Below are 16,828 nucleotides of genomic sequence, written 5' to 3'. Positions count from 1 at the left end.
TTGTCAACCAAATGCAGATCAGCAGAATAGAGTTCAGCTAACACTTGTGCTCATTTGTCCTGTTTTCACAGCTGGTAGCCAATGAGGTGGAGCGGATACGACAAGAGGAGGCCTGTCCACACAAAGTCATGGTCCACGTCAAGGAGCTGGCTGAGCAGCTCTTCAAAAACGTACACTCTCACAAATTTCTACCTTTTTTCAATTTTTGGCCCCCTATCTCTCACCTCCTCCTCCCACTTCTTGCTCATCTCTCGCTCCAGTTTCTCCCTAGTCTTTCTTTATGTCACCAATGTTCTGGTTTCTCCCTGATGTGATTCTCTGTGTTTCTCTCTTCCTCCAGGAGAATCCCTACCCGGCAGTGGCCATGCACAAAGTCCAGCGACCGTCAGAAAACAGCCAGAACACTGTACAGAATCAGATACCCTTCCCTGTGCTGGACGAGGTCGCCGTGCAGCTCTTCATCGACCACGCTGCCGCCAAGCTCAAGACCGCACCTCCTGTGGTCAAGGTGGAGGTCAAGAGCATGGTGCCATCCGGGCCCCCACTAGGTGAGCTGAGGTGGAGACAGAGACGATGTTTCAGCCCCTAGTGCTGTTCTTAGCATGAGAAACATGAACCCAGGTGGAAAGGCCTCTTAATAATCTGCAGACACATACTGGAGCATGTGGTTGTAACAGTGGTGTTCTTAAGACAAGAGGTGGCAAACCTCAAAAAGTTAGCTGTGAGGCTGTGGGTGCTGAGTTTGGTAGTTGCGTTGGTAAAACTGCTACACCCAGTTCATCATCTTCCCTTGGACCTCAAACTTCCTGTGTGAACTTCAGACTAATCTGTCTCACAGTATGTGTTTAATGGGGTTGAGCTCAGTGCTGCAGTGATGATTGAGTGTCTGATTACCTGCCTCTGCTTTGTCTCTGCAGGAGACATTGTGGACAGGAATGGAAACGTGATGGCAAACAGCGCCCGCAGGCTGGAGGTGGTCAGGAATTGCATCGCATACATCTTTGAGAACAAGATGCTGGAGGCAAAGAAGGTGAGATTGATGCGTCTCTGCAGGGCCCCGCTGACTGGGCAGTTTTGTCCTGTCACAAAACACTGCAGATAAAAAAAGGAACTTTAATGAAGTTCATTTTTTTTTGTCTCCTCTGTCCAGCTGATGCCAGCTGTACTGCGAGCACTAAAGGGTCGGGCAGCCCGGGTTTGTTTGACCCAGGAGCTCAATCAGCACGTCCTACAGAATCGAGCTGTGCTGGATGACCAGCAGTTCGACTACATTGTCCGCATGATGAACTGCACCTTACAGGTAAAACCTTGAAAACACTACAGGACGCCTCAGATAGAAGTTTAGGGCCTGGTGTGACATGTTGCTTATCTGTTTGTGTTCAGGACTGTTCACATATGGATGAACACGGCATTGCAGCTGCCCTGCTTCCGTTGGTCACAGCCTTCTGCAGAGTAAGTTCACAACCAACATCACCCAAGTCATTTCACACACCGCAGGATGTCCTTCATGTTGTCTGTCACTGGGCTCTTCTGAAAAGTAAAATGGATCATCTCTTCAATAAAAATCTCCCCTTGTCTTTGATAGAAACTAGGCGCAGGCATCACTCAGTTTGCCTACAGCTGTGTACAGGAGCACATGGTGTGGACCAACATGCAGTTCTGGGAGGCCATGTTCTACAGTGATGTCCAGAATCACATCAGGGCTCTGTACCTGGAGACGGAGGACGGGGAGCAGCAGAAGAACTCAGTAAGCACTTGCACTCACCTCCCGCGCTGCCCAGTGTCAAACTTGTCCTGAGGCGATTAGTCATTGATGAGTCCTCCTCCTCTCTGATTTGTCCTCAGGAGCAGCAGGACGGGTCAGGCAGCAGAAGGGAAATCAGCGCCCTGGAGCTGGCGTCAGAGCAGAACAGACTGTGGCCGACGCTCACCAAGGAATTGCAGACAGAGCGTGTGCAGAAGGAGGAGAGCACGGTGTTCAGCCAGGCCATCCACTACGCCAACAGGATGAGCTACCTGCTGCTGCCGCTGGACACCAGCAAGAACCGCCTGCTGAGGAGCACGGGCCTCGGAGACGTGGAGAGTGTGAGCAACAGCTACGTCACCAACAGGTACAAACTACCCTCCTTGGTAGGCCTTTAAAGGCTACCTGTCTGTCTGTCTACCTGTCTAGCTCATTTCAGACTTCATCAGTGAGGATGTTAAGCTGAGATACTGCTTTGTTTGTAGCTGTTTGGGTTTGTAGGAATTTAAAAACATAAAACGTTCAAAGCCATTTCTCGTTTGTCTTGCAGTATTGCAGGCAGCATGGCGGAGAGCTACGACACAGAGAGCGGCTTTGAAGACGCTGAGAGCTCCGACGTGGCCAACTCTGTGGTGCGCTTCATTAACCGCTTTGTCGACAAAGTGTGCAATGAGAGCGGCGTGACCAACGAGCACCTGAAGGCTCTCCACACCATGATACCAGGTACTGAAGCACCGAGAAGCACCGAGACATGCCACACTCACCGACTTCTCTCTGTCCCACAGAGAGCATCACACCAGAGTTCACTGTAAAATCTGTCATTTCTAGTCTCCATCCTCATCCTTCTGTCTTTATTCCTGCAGACATTGTTCAGATGCACATTGAGACGCTAGACGCAGTCCACAGGGAGAGTAAGAGACTGCCTCCAATCCAAAAGGTAACCAATTCCTATTTTTACATCCCACTGGACAAAGGCCATGCAGAACCCCAGCCTGCCCTGCCCACTCCCCTCTCCACCAATCCCTACAGCTCAGCCTCACAGTATCACGGCAGGTACGTCTGTCCGCCAGAGACAGAACCGTGTGGCTCGCAAGCACGCCTGAGCAGTGCATGCTGGGTGATTGCTGTCCCTTGTTGTGCTGTTTGGTCTCTGAGACCCGGTGGAGCTCAGCCTGGCTGCTACAGCTCCCTGTGGCCCTGCAGACCGGAGTGCCTTCAGTCTGAAGGGTGCTGTTAGTCCTGCGTGCAGTGTGTTAGAGAGGGACGGTGGCTGCACTGAGCTTAGCCTGACATGTTTTGTCAGTTCGCTAAAGACTCGTGACTGAAACATGTAACTGCTCAGCCTCCGGTAATGAAACTTCATTCATTTCCTATCAGAGGTGGAGTTTCTTAGCAAGCTCTCCGGGCCTCACTGGGGGACAGGAAGTGATGTAAGGGGCCACAGGACAAAGTCCGCTTCATATTTCATGCTGTTCATATTTGGAAAAGCTCAGCAGCCCAAAGAGTCCTCTCTGTTTGAAAATGAGAGTCCTTTAATAAAGCTTTGGGTCCTCAGGGACTGCTCAAAACACAACAGTCCTAGTATTTTTTTTTTTTTTTTTGGAGAAATATGAAATTAAGATCCCACTGCATGAAAACAGCCACATGAATGCTATCACAGAAATAACATTAATATATATTTTTTCTGTGTATTTATCTTCTTCTTTGTAACATCGTCTCTGCCAAGATCCCACCAGTCCAGCTTGGCTGACGTGCTTGTTATGCAACAATAAGTTTGGGTAACTCCCCAAACACTGCAGGTCATCCAGCCAGTAACTCAGCATGGTTGGGTTTGATGAGTGGAGTGATTGTTACATTTTTGGTTGTTTAGTCTCATATAACCTTAGATATCCTGCAGGATCTGTTTCTGCTACACTAGTAAGAAACTCACAACCCTTTAGATTCACCTCAAGACCCGTCAACCTCAGATTAACAGCCATTTGTTGAATGACATTTTTTACTAGTTGTTCTGGAAATTTAACTCTAAGAATGGAAATATTTAGATGAAGAATCTCTTTACAAGTTTTGATGCTTCTCAAAAATGTTGTCTCCTAAGTTTCTTAGACTCTTTAATCTCTTGTACATGTAGGTGTGATCTGAATCAGTGAAGCCTCTCTTTCTTTTCTTTTTTTTTGTCTCCTTGCAGCCCAAGCTGCTGAGGCCGACTCTGTTGCCAGGTGAGGAGCTGGTGATGGATGCCATGCGGGTTCACCTGATTCCCGACGGCCGTGAGGAGGCCACGGGGCTGATGGGAGGTCCGCCTCTGCTCCCTGCTGAGGGTGCTATCTTCCTCACCACCTACCGCCTCATCTTCAAGGGCACGCCTACAGACCCACTGGGTGAGACATGACGCACAGACATGTTACGTTGATACGGAATGGGTCAGATGAGTGAGTCCTCTAAACCCAGCTCTTTGTCTGCGTCTTCTTCCTGTAGTGGGTGAGCAGGTGGTCACTCGCTCCTTCCCCATTGCCTCTCTGACCAAGGAGAAGAGGATCTCAGTCACTTTACCCATGGACCAGTTTGTCCAAGAGGGGCTGCAGCTAAGATCCTGCACCTTCCAGGTACTCTCACAGTCTCAGCTCCTGCTATAAATAACAAGTCCCTCTTCCTCTTTTAGTTCTGTGATCACTCTTCTCTGACTTCACTGTTTCTTTGTCCGACTGTAGCTAATGAAGATTGCGTTTGATGAGGAAGTTGCGTCGGACCTGGCTGAGGTTTTCAGGAAGCACATGCACAAGCTGCGTTATCCTCAGCATGTCCAGGGCACCTTTGCTTTCACTGTGGGTCAGTGTGGCAAGTTGGTGGTGGAGCACAAGGCCAAGGACAAGAACCAGTCGCTCAAGTAAGGAACCTACGTAGAATGAACAACGTCGTCAGTTGTCACCTTTTCGGATTTGTCAGATGACAAACTGTTTCAATGCAGGAGAATTTAAAGAACTAAGGCCGCTTCTCATTTAGCTCCAAGGAGCCATCCATCAGCAACATAAGCACTGTTACTATCGACCAATGACAGGCTGTTAAATCACCCCTGACCTTTGACTCCATCTCATCCTGTAGGCCGAGCACAGAGCCCTCTGTCCCAGTGGAGTAACTCACTTCACATCTGTGATATTTGCTAAATTTACAGCCTGTCCCAGCTGTTGAGCTCACATTTTCCCTGCGAACCAAAGTCACTAATGTGCACCTCTTGCTCAAGAATTTTTACCCCATATTTCACCAGGCTATGACCTAGGCGGTAAAGCCAAGGGCCCGTTCACGTCATGCATGTCTGCAGCTCTTTTAGACACGATGGTACCAGATATCATCCACCAGATATCATCTATCTGGTACCAGATATCATCCATCATGCCTGAAAATGTGAGGCTCGGTTTTCTTACAGGTGAACTGGTTCAAGTTCAGTAGGAATGGGAAAACAAACAGCAGTAAAATGAGTTGTGTTTAAGCAGACAAACTGGAACTTATACTAGACTGAGCAGTCAGTTCTCAGGCCCCCCTCCCAACGCCCTGAGCACTCTACGCACACTTTTCCCCTCTTTCTTTTCTGGAGAATGAAAGGAGCATGAGAGAAGCCTTTGAATAATTCATCAGTGGAAAATGTGGCAGCTGGTTTATCAGCCCCGTTGTTTCCATCTCTCTGCACTGTGTGGGTGTGTGAGTGTGTTTGCTGAAAAAAAAAAAAAATCTCCATTCAGACATATAAATTCTGACCCTGGTCCTGTGGCCGATAAACCAGCGAATTCGATTATGCGCTGAGACGAACTTAGAGTCAAAACAGCTCATTGTCAGCCGGAGTTGGAGACGGCCTCAAATCTAAATGCGCGTTTGTGTGCGAAAAGCCCCAGCAGGAAGTGGATGTCAGGCCGCTTTGAATGGGTCATGCTGTTGAATCAGCACTGTGATGTATTAATAAATGGTCCAACTCACCTTTTTCTTCCTCGCTCCTTGTCTTTTTCAGGACACTTTCCAAGAACCTGGTGAAGAGTGCCAAAAGGACCATTGGTCGGCAGTATGTGACCAGGAAGAAGTACTCTCCCCCCACGTTGGAGAACAGGAGCAGCTTCCAGTCAGAGCTGGATGAGGATGAAATCTCAGGTGATCACGGTTGAAGTTTTAGTGGGCGACATCACACAGAAGAGCCATTCAATGTACATTTTAAATTAATTACAAATTACTTTCACATCCTTTCAACTCATATATTTTCACTGACACTTCAGCTGTTTTCAGGTTTTTACTCTTCAGCTGACATGTGGTGCCTATGCCACCAGATTATCTGTCATCAGAGCTTCCACTAAGCGTTGTGGAAATTAAATTCCCTTGCACTGAGCTTTCCTGTGTCTCCACAGTCTCAGAGGAGGTGGACCAGAGCTCCCTCACCCTCTCCTCTACCATCCGCTCATCGGACAGACAGACCATGAGCAACGTGGTGGAGCGAGCCTGTTGTCGCGACTACCAGCGCCTGGGTCTGGGCACGCTCAGCAACAGCCTGACACGTTCCAAGAATGAGCCCTTCAGGATTTCGACCGCTAACCGCATGTACACCATCTGCAGAAGGTAAGAGACAGCTGGAAGCAACAGACAGATGAGAGGCAAGAGGTTGGGAATGTACACAGATAGTATCTTCTTTATACACTGTGTGTGTCTGTGTGTGTGTGTCACAGCTACCCCGGCCTGCTGATAGTGCCTCAGAGCATCCCAGACGCGACCATCCACAGAATCTGCCGTTGTTATCGTCAGAACCGCTTCCCTGTGGTTTGCTGGAGGAATTCAAGAACTAAGGCCGTCCTGCTGCGCTCTGCAGGCCTCCACGCTAAGGGTGTGGTGGGCTTCTTTAAGTCCTCCAACGCCTCCACTGCAGGTAAAAAACGAAAATCTATTTCAGGAATCCAGCTGATGAACTTTGAACCAGGGACTGTTGCTAGTTTTGGTCAATGTCCTGATTCATGGCTACTCACCTCCTCACCAGTCCTTCATCGTTACCTACCAAAACACTGATGATGAAATTTTACCTCCTGCAAAAAAAAAAAACACATTAGTTACCTGAAACATCAAGTTGTGTTCGTGTGTCTGCTCTCTCTGCAGTTCCCTCCCAGGCAGACTCCACCAGTCTGGAGCAGGAGAAATACCTGCAGGCCATCATCAGCTCCATGCCTTCGTACAGTGAGAGCAGCGGCAGGAACACTCTCAGCGGCTTCACCTCCACACATATGAGCACCTCCGGTGGGTGGATGAACACACCGTTAGCTTCTGTTATCCCTGAATCCCTGCCTCAAGATCAGTTACATCATAAAACACATATAACCTGGCGTTAAAGAGCTGCTGGTTTCTTGCGTACACAGACTCATCAGATAAGCTGAGGCAGCCCAAGATCGGCGCTCTGATGAAACAGGTGATGGGCACCAAGGAGGATGTTCCCGGAACCTTCAGCAGAGGAGGTGAGACACTTTCATTTGCCCTCATGCTGTAGGGTCTTTGTTAGCATCACTTAGTTTGTCACAATCCTGGTTTCAAAAGAAAATGTGTGAATTGTATTTTCAAGTTTGACATCTGTTACTGAAACTGGGACTGGACCAGGAGGGTGATGAATGAGTCAGTCCATCCCTTGTAGCTCATGTTTAGGATCTGAGTGTGTGTGTGTGTGAGTGTGAGTGTGTGGCCATCCTCCATTGTGTGGCGTTGTTGGTTAACGGGCCGTCTCTGTCATTTGACCTCAGCTCTTGGTCAAAGGGCGAAAGTCATCTCCCTCTCTCAGCCCAAAGTGTCTGGCAAGGCCAGGAACTCTCCTAGAGGTACAGTAGGCCACGCCCCCCCCACACCTTTCCCAACACTCTCTAACCAATCAGATCTCTTTAACCGTAGCGTCAGTGTCTTTGGCGTCATCCCTGGTACTGTGCTGCCTCTGCAGACTAATGGTCTGTTGTTACTGCTTCTGTTCATCGGAGAGCTGCTGTGTGTGCATGCTGCTGCTGCAGCTCTGCTGTCTGATGTCTGTTGTTTCCTGTTTGATTCTTTTCTCTGTTGAATGTCGAACAACAGTCGGAGTTTCATCATAATGTAGCTGTCATTCAGCTAGATGTAGCTGACTGGACTGGGTAGTTCTCAATCATTTCTGCCTGTGTTTACCAGCATGGCTGTTACTAGCTGAGGACGTGATACACGTTTCTGTGTCTTAAAGGATAATTCCAGTTTATTACGCCTTGAGTGCTAATAATTTGGAATGATTCTTTAATGGCTGTTTAACGTGGGAAAGATTTCCACATGAGGTTTGATAATACAGTTATGTCACGATCCCTTTGAAGAAAAAAGAAATGATTTGATGTGTGTGTGTGTGTGTATTGCAGGTAAATGGGGCAGTATCCGAGGCAGTGGGCGTCTAAGTGCCTACAACCCAGACGTGGGGACGCGTCTGGCTGGAAAAGAGTCCCCGCAGCCCAATGGAGGGCCAAGCGAGGCGTTGTTCCTCCGCCAGCAGAAGGCCTACCTCTACATCATCGGAGACAAGGCCCAGCTCAAGGTCAGTGGCTTTGGTCAAGTGCTACAAACGAAAATTTACCTGACTGGTGAAATGACTCGGACTTTGCTTTGTTCAGGGAGGGAAGCAGGACGCGTTCCAGCAGTGGGAGGTGGTTCCCATCGAGGTTTGTGACGTGCGGCAGGTGAAGAACAGCTTTAAAAAGCTGATGAAGGCCTGCGTGCCGAGCTCCCAACTCCCTGATCCCAGCACGAGCTTCCTGCGCTGCCTGGAAGAGTCTGAGTGGATGGCTCTGGTCAGTGCTCACTGGTTTTCTTTTTCTGTCTCAGCTCATTTTGTGATCTCAGTGGGACATTTGTTCTGACTGTGTGTGTGTGTGTGTGTGTGTCCAGCTGCACAGGGTACTGCAGGTATCTGTCCTGGTGGTGGAACTTCTCGATGCAGGTTCATCAGTCATGGTCAGCCTGGAGGACGGCTGGGACGTCACCACACAGGTTTGACTGACACCAGGAAACTTGAGTGCTCTCTGAGTGTTCTCTTGAGTGTGTTCTCAGTGGGACATGCTTCCTGTGTGCAGGTGGTGTCCCTGGTGCAGCTGCTGTCTGACCCCTACTACAGAACCTTTGACGGCTTCCGGCTGCTGGTGGAGAAAGAGTGGCTGTCGTTCGGCCACAGGTTCAGCCACCGTGGGGCGCAGACGCTAGGCAGCCAGAGCAGCGGCTTCACCCCCGTCTTCCTGCAGTTTCTCGACTGCGTGCACCAGGTTTTTCAGCCTGTGATACTCTGTTGATTTTTATAGAAAGATTAGAGGTCAGCATCTCAAATATGAAGCTCAGAGTCAGGCTAAAAATAACAGTGGGTTTATTTAAATGCAGGACTTTGTGTGTGTGAAGTGTCAGAAGAATTTAAATTTACCAAGAAATAAGCACCAGAAATTTATGCTTGACAAGACGCCTGCAAAGTGTACAAACAGGAATTCAGTTCTATTTCCTCCTGCTATATATACATGTTCATAACGCTCTATTTTTACCTGCTCGCCTGACTTCATTTCCTGTTTTGCTTTCTCAGTTTTATTTCCTACACAAATGTGTCAAGTAATAAAGCTGACGTCTAGTAGAACAAAAATAAATTAACATGCACAAGATGAACCGGATGAGGGAGCAGCAGATATCAGGTTGAATCAAAGACTGTTTCTGAACCTGTGTGACATTAATAAAACAAACCCCAGGTCACACATTCAGGCGGAGTTAACACCTCCTTCGGGTTTTAGTGTTTTTCATGTCAAAAATATAAACGCGTCAGCGTGATCGCACTCTGTATTCTGTAATCCTGACTCTCGTGTCTCTCCGTCCCTCCACCCTCAGATCCACCTCCAGTTCCCCATGGAGTTTGAGTTCAGTCAGTACTACCTGAAGTTCCTGGCCTACCACTACGTCTCCAACCGCTTCCGCACCTTCCTCCTCGACTCCGACTACGAACGCATTGAGCTGGGTGAGAGGATTTGAGTCTAAGCGGCATGGTTCTGAAATTCTGTCGTCCTCAGTCACAGTTGCACTGCTTCAGAAACACGTAGCTACAGTTTGTGTTGTCCTGACAAGCCCTGTGTGTGTGTGTGTGTGCAGGAGTGCTTTATGAGGAGAAAGGTGAGAGGAAAAGCCCTCAGGTGTGTAAGTCTGTGTGGGACTACATCGACAGGCTCAACAAGAAAACACCCATCTTCTACAACTACATGTTCTCTCCTGAGGATGAGGAGGTGAGGCCCCTGCACAGACACCCGACAGGCTGAGAACATATGTGATACTGAGTCTGTCCTACCAGTACAGTGAACTGAGAAATGTCCTGATGTAAGATAAGGTCTCACAGTGACACACAGACCACAGACGCTGGAGGAGCAGACACAAACTGGATATTTAATACGTAGATCTTAGAGCAATTAGAGCAAGACTGAAATGAAGCGGACTTATCGGTTGGTGAATTTTACATGAGTAACCGTGTGTTGTAGGTGCTGCGGCCATACACCTTCATCTCCAACCTGAAGGTGTGGGACTTCTACATGGAGGAGACTCTGTCGGAGGGTCCGTCCTACGACTGGGAGCTGAGGGGCCGGCAGGAGCGCGTGGCAGAGGAGGCGCCGGAGAAACCCGACACCAGCGGGCCCAAGTCTCAGCGGCGCGTCGTGTGGCCGTGTTACGACAGCCTGAGCAAGGTGGTGCCTGACGCCATCACCAAGCTGCTGCAGGACCTGCAGAGTCTGGAGGCCGAGCTCGGTCAGACGTCAGAGAAGTGGAAGGACACGTGGGACAAAATCAAGACCACGCAGAGAACGGAGACCAAACTGGAGAGCAAGGTGAGACAGTGGTTTAACTTTCCTCACCTAAAAAGATCTTTCTGTATTTTTATTATTTGCAAAATCTACATTCACACACTGAAGCTTGTAAACATTTACACATACGATTTCACTGTGTTCTTACAGTTAATGTCAGTTCATGAAATATATCTCACAGTGCAAAGTGCCTGTTAAGCAGCGGCATGAATGAAAGATGACACTCTTTCATTCATTTATGAGTTTTATTACAGCACCATTAAACACTGAAGAGTCTCTTTGCTGTCACAGTCCAGACTCTGTGCGGTTTAGTTCAGAAACACAGTGTGAGTTCAGAGCAAGTGAGATCGACCTGTTCACAGTAATCATTCGTGATTTGACGGGTTGTTATTAAATGAGAAGTGGTAGCTCATGTTTGACATCTCATGGTGATAAAGTAGAATGCAGCTAAGGAAGTAAAAGACCCCACTGTGGTTTGTACATGTTCTGTATGTGAATCATGCAGGTCTTTCAGCACTGAGGACTGATCTTTAAAGCTTACTGAAGGAGGCCATTGTTTTGTTTTCATTTTCAGCAGATTATCACGTGTGTTTCTGTAAAGACTCTTCGTTTTGCAAACTCACTCGTCATTCTCTCTCATCCATCTTCTGCCTGTTTCTCCTTCCTCCCCAGCCGTCGTTCTCCAGCTCCCTGCTGATGTCGTCCAACCTGAGCCACCAGCGGCGCTCTCAGGGCGTCTACCTGCAAGAGAGCGGCGTGGGGTCCTCCATCAACCTGGCTCTGGACTGCGAGGCCAGCGCCACCTCCACGCCCGTTCCCGGTCGGCCGAGCACCAGCACCCTCTACAGCCAGTTCCAGAGCACCGAGAGCGAGAACAGGTCTGTGCTCTGAGAGGAGAGCTGGGACCTGAGAGCATCCGTAGCGTTTTTAAATAACCCACTCTGCTGAAATGTCCTTGAGAAAGACACCACGACTCCCTGCTCACGTTTAATACACCACGAGTAACTTGTCCAATCTCTTTTTTTTTTCTTTTTGTCTTTTCCCATCAGGAGTTTTGAAGGCATCCTGTTCAAGAAGGGGGCATTGTTGAAACCATGGAAACCACGGTGGTTTGTCCTGGACAAGACCAAACATCAGGTGAGAGGAGCTGAGTGTGAATTATGTGAGAACTTCAGTGACCTCAGAGCTCTTGAAAAATTCATTTCTCTTCATCGAGATCATCAGTCGGAGGTTTGTAGGTGAAACCTCTGTGGTGAGAGTGGTTTGTCTTTACCTCCGTCTCTAACCACGTGTCCCCGCCCCCACAGCTGAGATACTACGAGTCCAGGCAGGATAAGGAGTGTAAAGGGGTGATTGAGCTGGCTGAGGTGGAGTCTGTCACTCCGGGAACACCCGCCATGGGAGCACCGAAGAACGTCGAGGAGAAAGCCTTCTTTGATGTGAGTCACCGAGCTGCGGTCTGTCAGTGGATCCACATCACGGGCAGGAAAACCTCCCACGTGGTCTGACTCGGGAATCCTTGCTTATTATCTAAGATGGTGACCCTCTGTTGTGCAAGCCGTGTTTGGTTTGTGATTTTTATGGGTAGAACTGGCTCAAAGTGTTTGTGTAATATTCATTATTTCAATATAAATACCACTGATACTGTCTTTTACAGACTTGAGCCTCCTGAAAAGCCCAAAGAGATGTCCTCAAATGTCTTATTTTGTCTAACAAACAGTTACAGATCACTGCTGGATCCACTGAATGTTTGGTATCTATATAATAATGACATTTAATTTGATGATAGCTGTGTCACATGGCTGGAATTAATCTCTTCGTTCTCTTCTTGTTTTAGCTCAAGACGACCAAACGAGTGTATAACTTCTGTGCCCAGGACAGCCTGAACGCACAGCTGTGGATGGACAGTGTTCAGAGCTGCTTGTCAGACGCCTAAAGTGGAGGCTGGACTCTTTAAGGAGCAAATGCAACCAGGAAACGAATAAGCGGTGCCGTGCCGCGGCACCATGACGGACATCTCTGCCAGCCAATCCCAGCGAAGCGGGGAGGGGAAGGGGAAGGGGCCTTTCACCACTTAAGCTCTGTTCTGTTCGCTAGTGTTGAACTAATAACCGTGTGTCACAACGTTTCAGTGTTTTTGTTATAAAAAAAAAATAAGAAAAAGACAAAAAAAACAAACAAACCCCAAAACAAACATGTCCCTGAAGAACCACTCGCTGTCGTCTCACCAAGTAGCTACAGCCTATTGCCTCCCTGACAGTCTGACCACTATGTGTGCTGGATGTCTGTGTGCACAAAAACAATACATATTAAAGCACGTTGTCGCTTTTTTTTTTTGTGAGGCGTCCCGCAGCTTGGACCAGCATGAAGATCTATCCAGACCCCTCCCACCTTGAAACCACGACCAACCTGTTCTCCTTCCTCACCGACTGAGGGTCTGGGGTCTGGGGTCTAGGGTCTGGGGCCTGGGGTGATGATGGAGGAGCGGCGGTCGACCGTCACCCCAGCCATACACACACACGCACACAACTCAGACTGCTCCGGAGAAGCACCCACATGATGGACTGATGGGTTGACGGACCAAAATACCCCTAAGGAAGGAATGCAGTGACAGGAAGCGCTCTTTCTTCCAGTCCTCTGAGGTCTCCGATCTCTCTGCCTCTCACTGCCTGATGTAGCCCATTCGCAGTATATTTAGAAGGCGTTTTAGAGAAGTGGAGTATGTTACTGCAACTGCAAGGGGATGGAGGAGGGGGAGGGGGAGCAACACCTCAACGGTTCATGAAGGATTTCCTTTTCATTTTTTTTTTTCTAAAATCTCAAATTTGTACCAGGAAGTGATCAATGCTCATCACCTGTGGTCAGCAGGCGGTGACCATATATATATATATATATATATACATACATATATATATATATATATATACTGTGAAAGCCATGAATTAGTCATAGAGATCAAATCGGGAGAGCCAGTCGGAGATTCGAGTCTGTCAGGTGTGTCGGAGCGTGTCGGTCGGTGAACTTTCACTGCAAGTGTTTACAAAGCAGACAAAACTTCCCTCACTAAGCTGAACTCTGCTCTTCAACCAGGCGTTTGTTTCTCAACCACTATTAATAACGCTCTGATTTTTTTTTTACGGGAGGCCAGGAGGAAGAAGGATGGATTTATTTCACTGTCACGTCTTCAAAACAGCAAGAGACCTGGAAGGAAGGAAGTAAAGAGGGTTACTAAAGGAGCAGAATGAAAGTTGATAGTTGTTTTTTTTTTTTTGTTTTTGTTTTGTTGATGGATACTGACTCACCACAGTGCTCTGGCAGGATGTTTGTTAAAGGAAATTGCATTATTTTGCAACCCAGGTCTTGTTCTCATAATAGTTTCTCTGTGGTTTGTGCTAAATTTGCTTTCACCACCTCCAACACGTATGATGATGAGGCATATCGGGGAGAACAGTGTGAGACGGAAGAAGCTTTTCAGACACATGTGAACTGAAATGCAGGAATCGTTTCAAACGCTTGTCTCCGAGTCTGAGAGTGAGCACAGAAATTAGCCTCTCGGTTCACAGCTAACACCCAGCCGGTTTAGACAAACTTCCTGTTTGGTTAGCCACCTAGCATGCTACCTGAAATAACACATTTCTATCACTGAACATTTCATATGTAGAAAGATTCTGCTTCAGATGTTATTTAGATCAAACAGAGTTATTCTGAAAGACAGTAACAGAAACAAAGCTCCTGTTGTTTGCGGCTGCTTCTCCAGCATGTAGGTACACTAATACAGCAGAGACTCACACATGTAACACACCGGCATGTGAACAGGCTGGTTTGGTTAGTGGGGTGCTAGCTCTACAGTCGTGAGGGCTCATTTCAGAGTTCAGTTTGGACTTGGAGACGAACATTTGAAGTGATACATGATCACTGTCCCTGTTAAAAAAAAAAAATTCAGCTTCCTAAATTTCTACAAATGGAGGCGATGAGTGTGAAGTTAACATGACCCATCAGTCATAATGGACACAGGTGTGAGAACAAGACTGAAGTTTAAAAAATAATAATAATGCTGAGTCAGGTTCCACCACAGTCACCTGTGCTCTGTGTTTCAGGTGTGAGTCTGATGCTGCTCAGACTCACTGCACCTGTTTCAGAAGCTGAAACTTCCTTAGGCGAGTTTCCATCTGTTAGATGACTTTTTGTTTTTTTTAAATGGTTTGTCAGACTGCCCCCCCACCACCACCACACCCCCCACCCCCCCAACCTCTGTTCACCCCTCTCCTCCACACACAGAAACCACTTAGAACCCACACTTGTTAACACAAACCCTCCTATGTAAAATATGGTTCTACTGCTGTCTTGTTGAAAATAAAATTTGAAATTGTAGATTTTTTTTTTTTGTCTAATAACTCCTTTGTATATACTACTCCAGATTTGTATGTAACGTTTATGGTAGTAATTTATTTAACTTGTCTCCTCAGTAAGAAAGTTCCTCAAGCACCACTTTATTTTTAAATTAGGAATTCAATGTGCCATTTGTTTATTTCTGTATTAATGTGACTAATGGTTGTTTTTTTTTTGAGAAAATGTACAAGTAAACCCTCAACGTATTTTTTTTTTGTAAACACTGTTGTCCTTACTCAACACCAACCGTTAATGCGAGAGTGGAAATGGTGTGTTAGTGGAAGAATAAGCCTCTGGGGTGGTTTTGTTTTTTTTAAAAGGCTGGTTGGATTTTAAGCATGTTAGTCGCCCACAGTTAGTGGGATTTCTGGGTGTAGATTACGGTCAAATAAATCCGTACGGACAGAAGTCTCACTGCTGCTGGGTTCTGCTAACTGGCGACAGTCAGAAACAAGATGGAACCAAAAAAAAAAAGTTCAGTCATTTAAACCAATCAGAACAAGACAAATGAAACCAGTTCTACCAGTTAAATTAAATCAAGTCTACAGACCAAGACAGCTGGCGTACACAGCATCATGATCGTACATCAGACCCAGGCGACCTTGTGCATCTTAAAATAAACGTCCCCTGAGGAACAGACGGACCAAAGTGTCAGCAGGAACCACAGCAGCAGCCAGAACCCTGTCTGTGGGATGATGGTTCCCTCGTGTTCTGACTGTAGTCTACATCCAGTCAGACCCAGCTCATCATTTCACTCTAGTTTACTCATCTCTCATCCGTGGTAACTCTTTACAACAGTCAAGCTAAATTAACCGCAGCAATTTGACATAATCTTTTTTATTTATTTTGTTTTTGTTTTGTTTTTTTTAATTAGAAATGACATTCTGAGCCGGGTTATGTTGTCAATCATGTCAGTATAGTTTTTAGAATCCAAATAAAAACCGTGGGTTTAAATGTTCATCTGTTTGTTGACTCGTTTCAACAGGTTTCACCTCTGACAACACAACATACGTCTTTATTTTTTCTACATTTCTAAATAACATTAGCTGTTGATGAGTTTAGAGACTCTGAGTGGTGTTTTCTCCATTTAAAACACAGACAGCAGCTCTGACTTTAATTACACCATCATCAGTTAGTGTGTGTGTTAACACCCCTCACAGACAGAGGTAGCTGACCTCTGACCTCCTCTCAGGATTATGTGGACACATCAAGGGGGAGTTGTAGGTTTCAGCAGTGAGGATCACTTCCGCGTTCAAAAAGCTGCAGTTCCTCGGCTGCCGCTGGGGTCTGGCTCCAGAAGTTAGCAATTCTCCATTAACCCCAACGTTAAAATAGGCGACTTTACAGGGGGGTTGAATTTTTTTGTTCCACAACCGTTTTAGTGTTATTTAGGCTTAAAACTACATAAATTAGAGCGTGGTTACGTTGAGTGACAACCCATAGACAGGCACGGGCAGTTAGCTCTTTGCTAAAGCATCGGCTGGGCTAGGCGGCTACATCCAGAGGCCTCCGGCTACCTCCAGCAGTTGACAGGGGCTGAAGTGTCCGTGTTTGTTTGCCAATGTTCGGGTATATTTTTGTGACAATATGACTTGTTGTAGTGCGGACTGTACTAAATGACCGTCGGAAGGAGTCTGTATTGCAGTTTCTTCGGTAAGTAAATTTCTCACTATTTTACCTGGATGTTTGCGCTAATTAGCATGTATTAGCATATTTTGCTGCTGGCTTATGACTTAATTGCCTATTTATGGTCACTGCTGATACAGATAGAGGGCCGGAGCAGCTAATGTTAGGAACGCTGTTGCGGTGTGTTCCGTGCTCTCAGTCTGTTTTTTTGCGGGAATACTTGGCTACAATTTTA

At 47.1% G+C, this 16,828-nt stretch overlaps 1 protein-coding gene across 5 annotated transcripts in view; it reads left to right on the top strand.

The window, feature by feature from the left end:
- sbf1 (SET binding factor 1) overlaps positions 1-15,925 on the top strand; it is a 46,844-nt gene extending 30,919 nt beyond the window's left edge. For 4 of the 5 annotated variants that reach the window (XM_041029931.1, XM_041029930.1, XM_041029928.1 and 1 more), the window contains 29 exons: positions 72-170; positions 341-548; positions 918-1,030; positions 1,151-1,300; positions 1,384-1,452; positions 1,586-1,747; positions 1,846-2,111; positions 2,295-2,467; positions 2,608-2,681; positions 3,930-4,122; positions 4,220-4,347; positions 4,453-4,628; positions 5,742-5,878; positions 6,130-6,337; positions 6,445-6,641; positions 6,866-7,003; positions 7,123-7,218; positions 7,498-7,572; positions 8,125-8,297; positions 8,374-8,550; positions 8,648-8,749; positions 8,833-9,018; positions 9,620-9,746; positions 9,878-10,008; positions 10,258-10,602; positions 11,251-11,456; positions 11,628-11,715; positions 11,886-12,017; positions 12,416-15,925. In XM_041029931.1, the coding sequence (XP_040885865.1) occupies positions 72-170; positions 341-548; positions 918-1,030; positions 1,151-1,300; positions 1,384-1,452; positions 1,586-1,747; positions 1,846-2,111; positions 2,295-2,467; positions 2,608-2,681; positions 3,930-4,122; positions 4,220-4,347; positions 4,453-4,628; positions 5,742-5,878; positions 6,130-6,337; positions 6,445-6,641; positions 6,866-7,003; positions 7,123-7,218; positions 7,498-7,572; positions 8,125-8,297; positions 8,374-8,550; positions 8,648-8,749; positions 8,833-9,018; positions 9,620-9,746; positions 9,878-10,008; positions 10,258-10,602; positions 11,251-11,456; positions 11,628-11,715; positions 11,886-12,017; positions 12,416-12,514 (4,428 nt within the window). In that variant the 3' untranslated portion in view covers positions 12,515-15,925. The remainder of the gene's footprint in view (positions 1-71; positions 171-340; positions 549-917; positions 1,031-1,150; positions 1,301-1,383; positions 1,453-1,585; positions 1,748-1,845; positions 2,112-2,294; positions 2,468-2,607; positions 2,682-3,929; positions 4,123-4,219; positions 4,348-4,452; positions 4,629-5,741; positions 5,879-6,129; positions 6,338-6,444; positions 6,642-6,865; positions 7,004-7,122; positions 7,219-7,497; positions 7,573-8,124; positions 8,298-8,373; positions 8,551-8,647; positions 8,750-8,832; positions 9,019-9,619; positions 9,747-9,877; positions 10,009-10,257; positions 10,603-11,250; positions 11,457-11,627; positions 11,716-11,885; positions 12,018-12,415) is intronic. The other variant, XM_041029929.1, reaches the window with a different exon arrangement.
- The last annotated feature ends 903 nt before the right edge of the window (positions 15,926-16,828 follow it).

The sequence above is a fragment of the Toxotes jaculatrix genome, chromosome 22 (genome assembly GCF_017976425.1).
Source record: "Toxotes jaculatrix isolate fToxJac2 chromosome 22, fToxJac2.pri, whole genome shotgun sequence".
Classification (NCBI taxonomy): domain Eukaryota; kingdom Metazoa; phylum Chordata; class Actinopteri; family Toxotidae; genus Toxotes; species Toxotes jaculatrix.
This window is presented reverse-complemented; position numbering and strand designations above follow the sequence as displayed.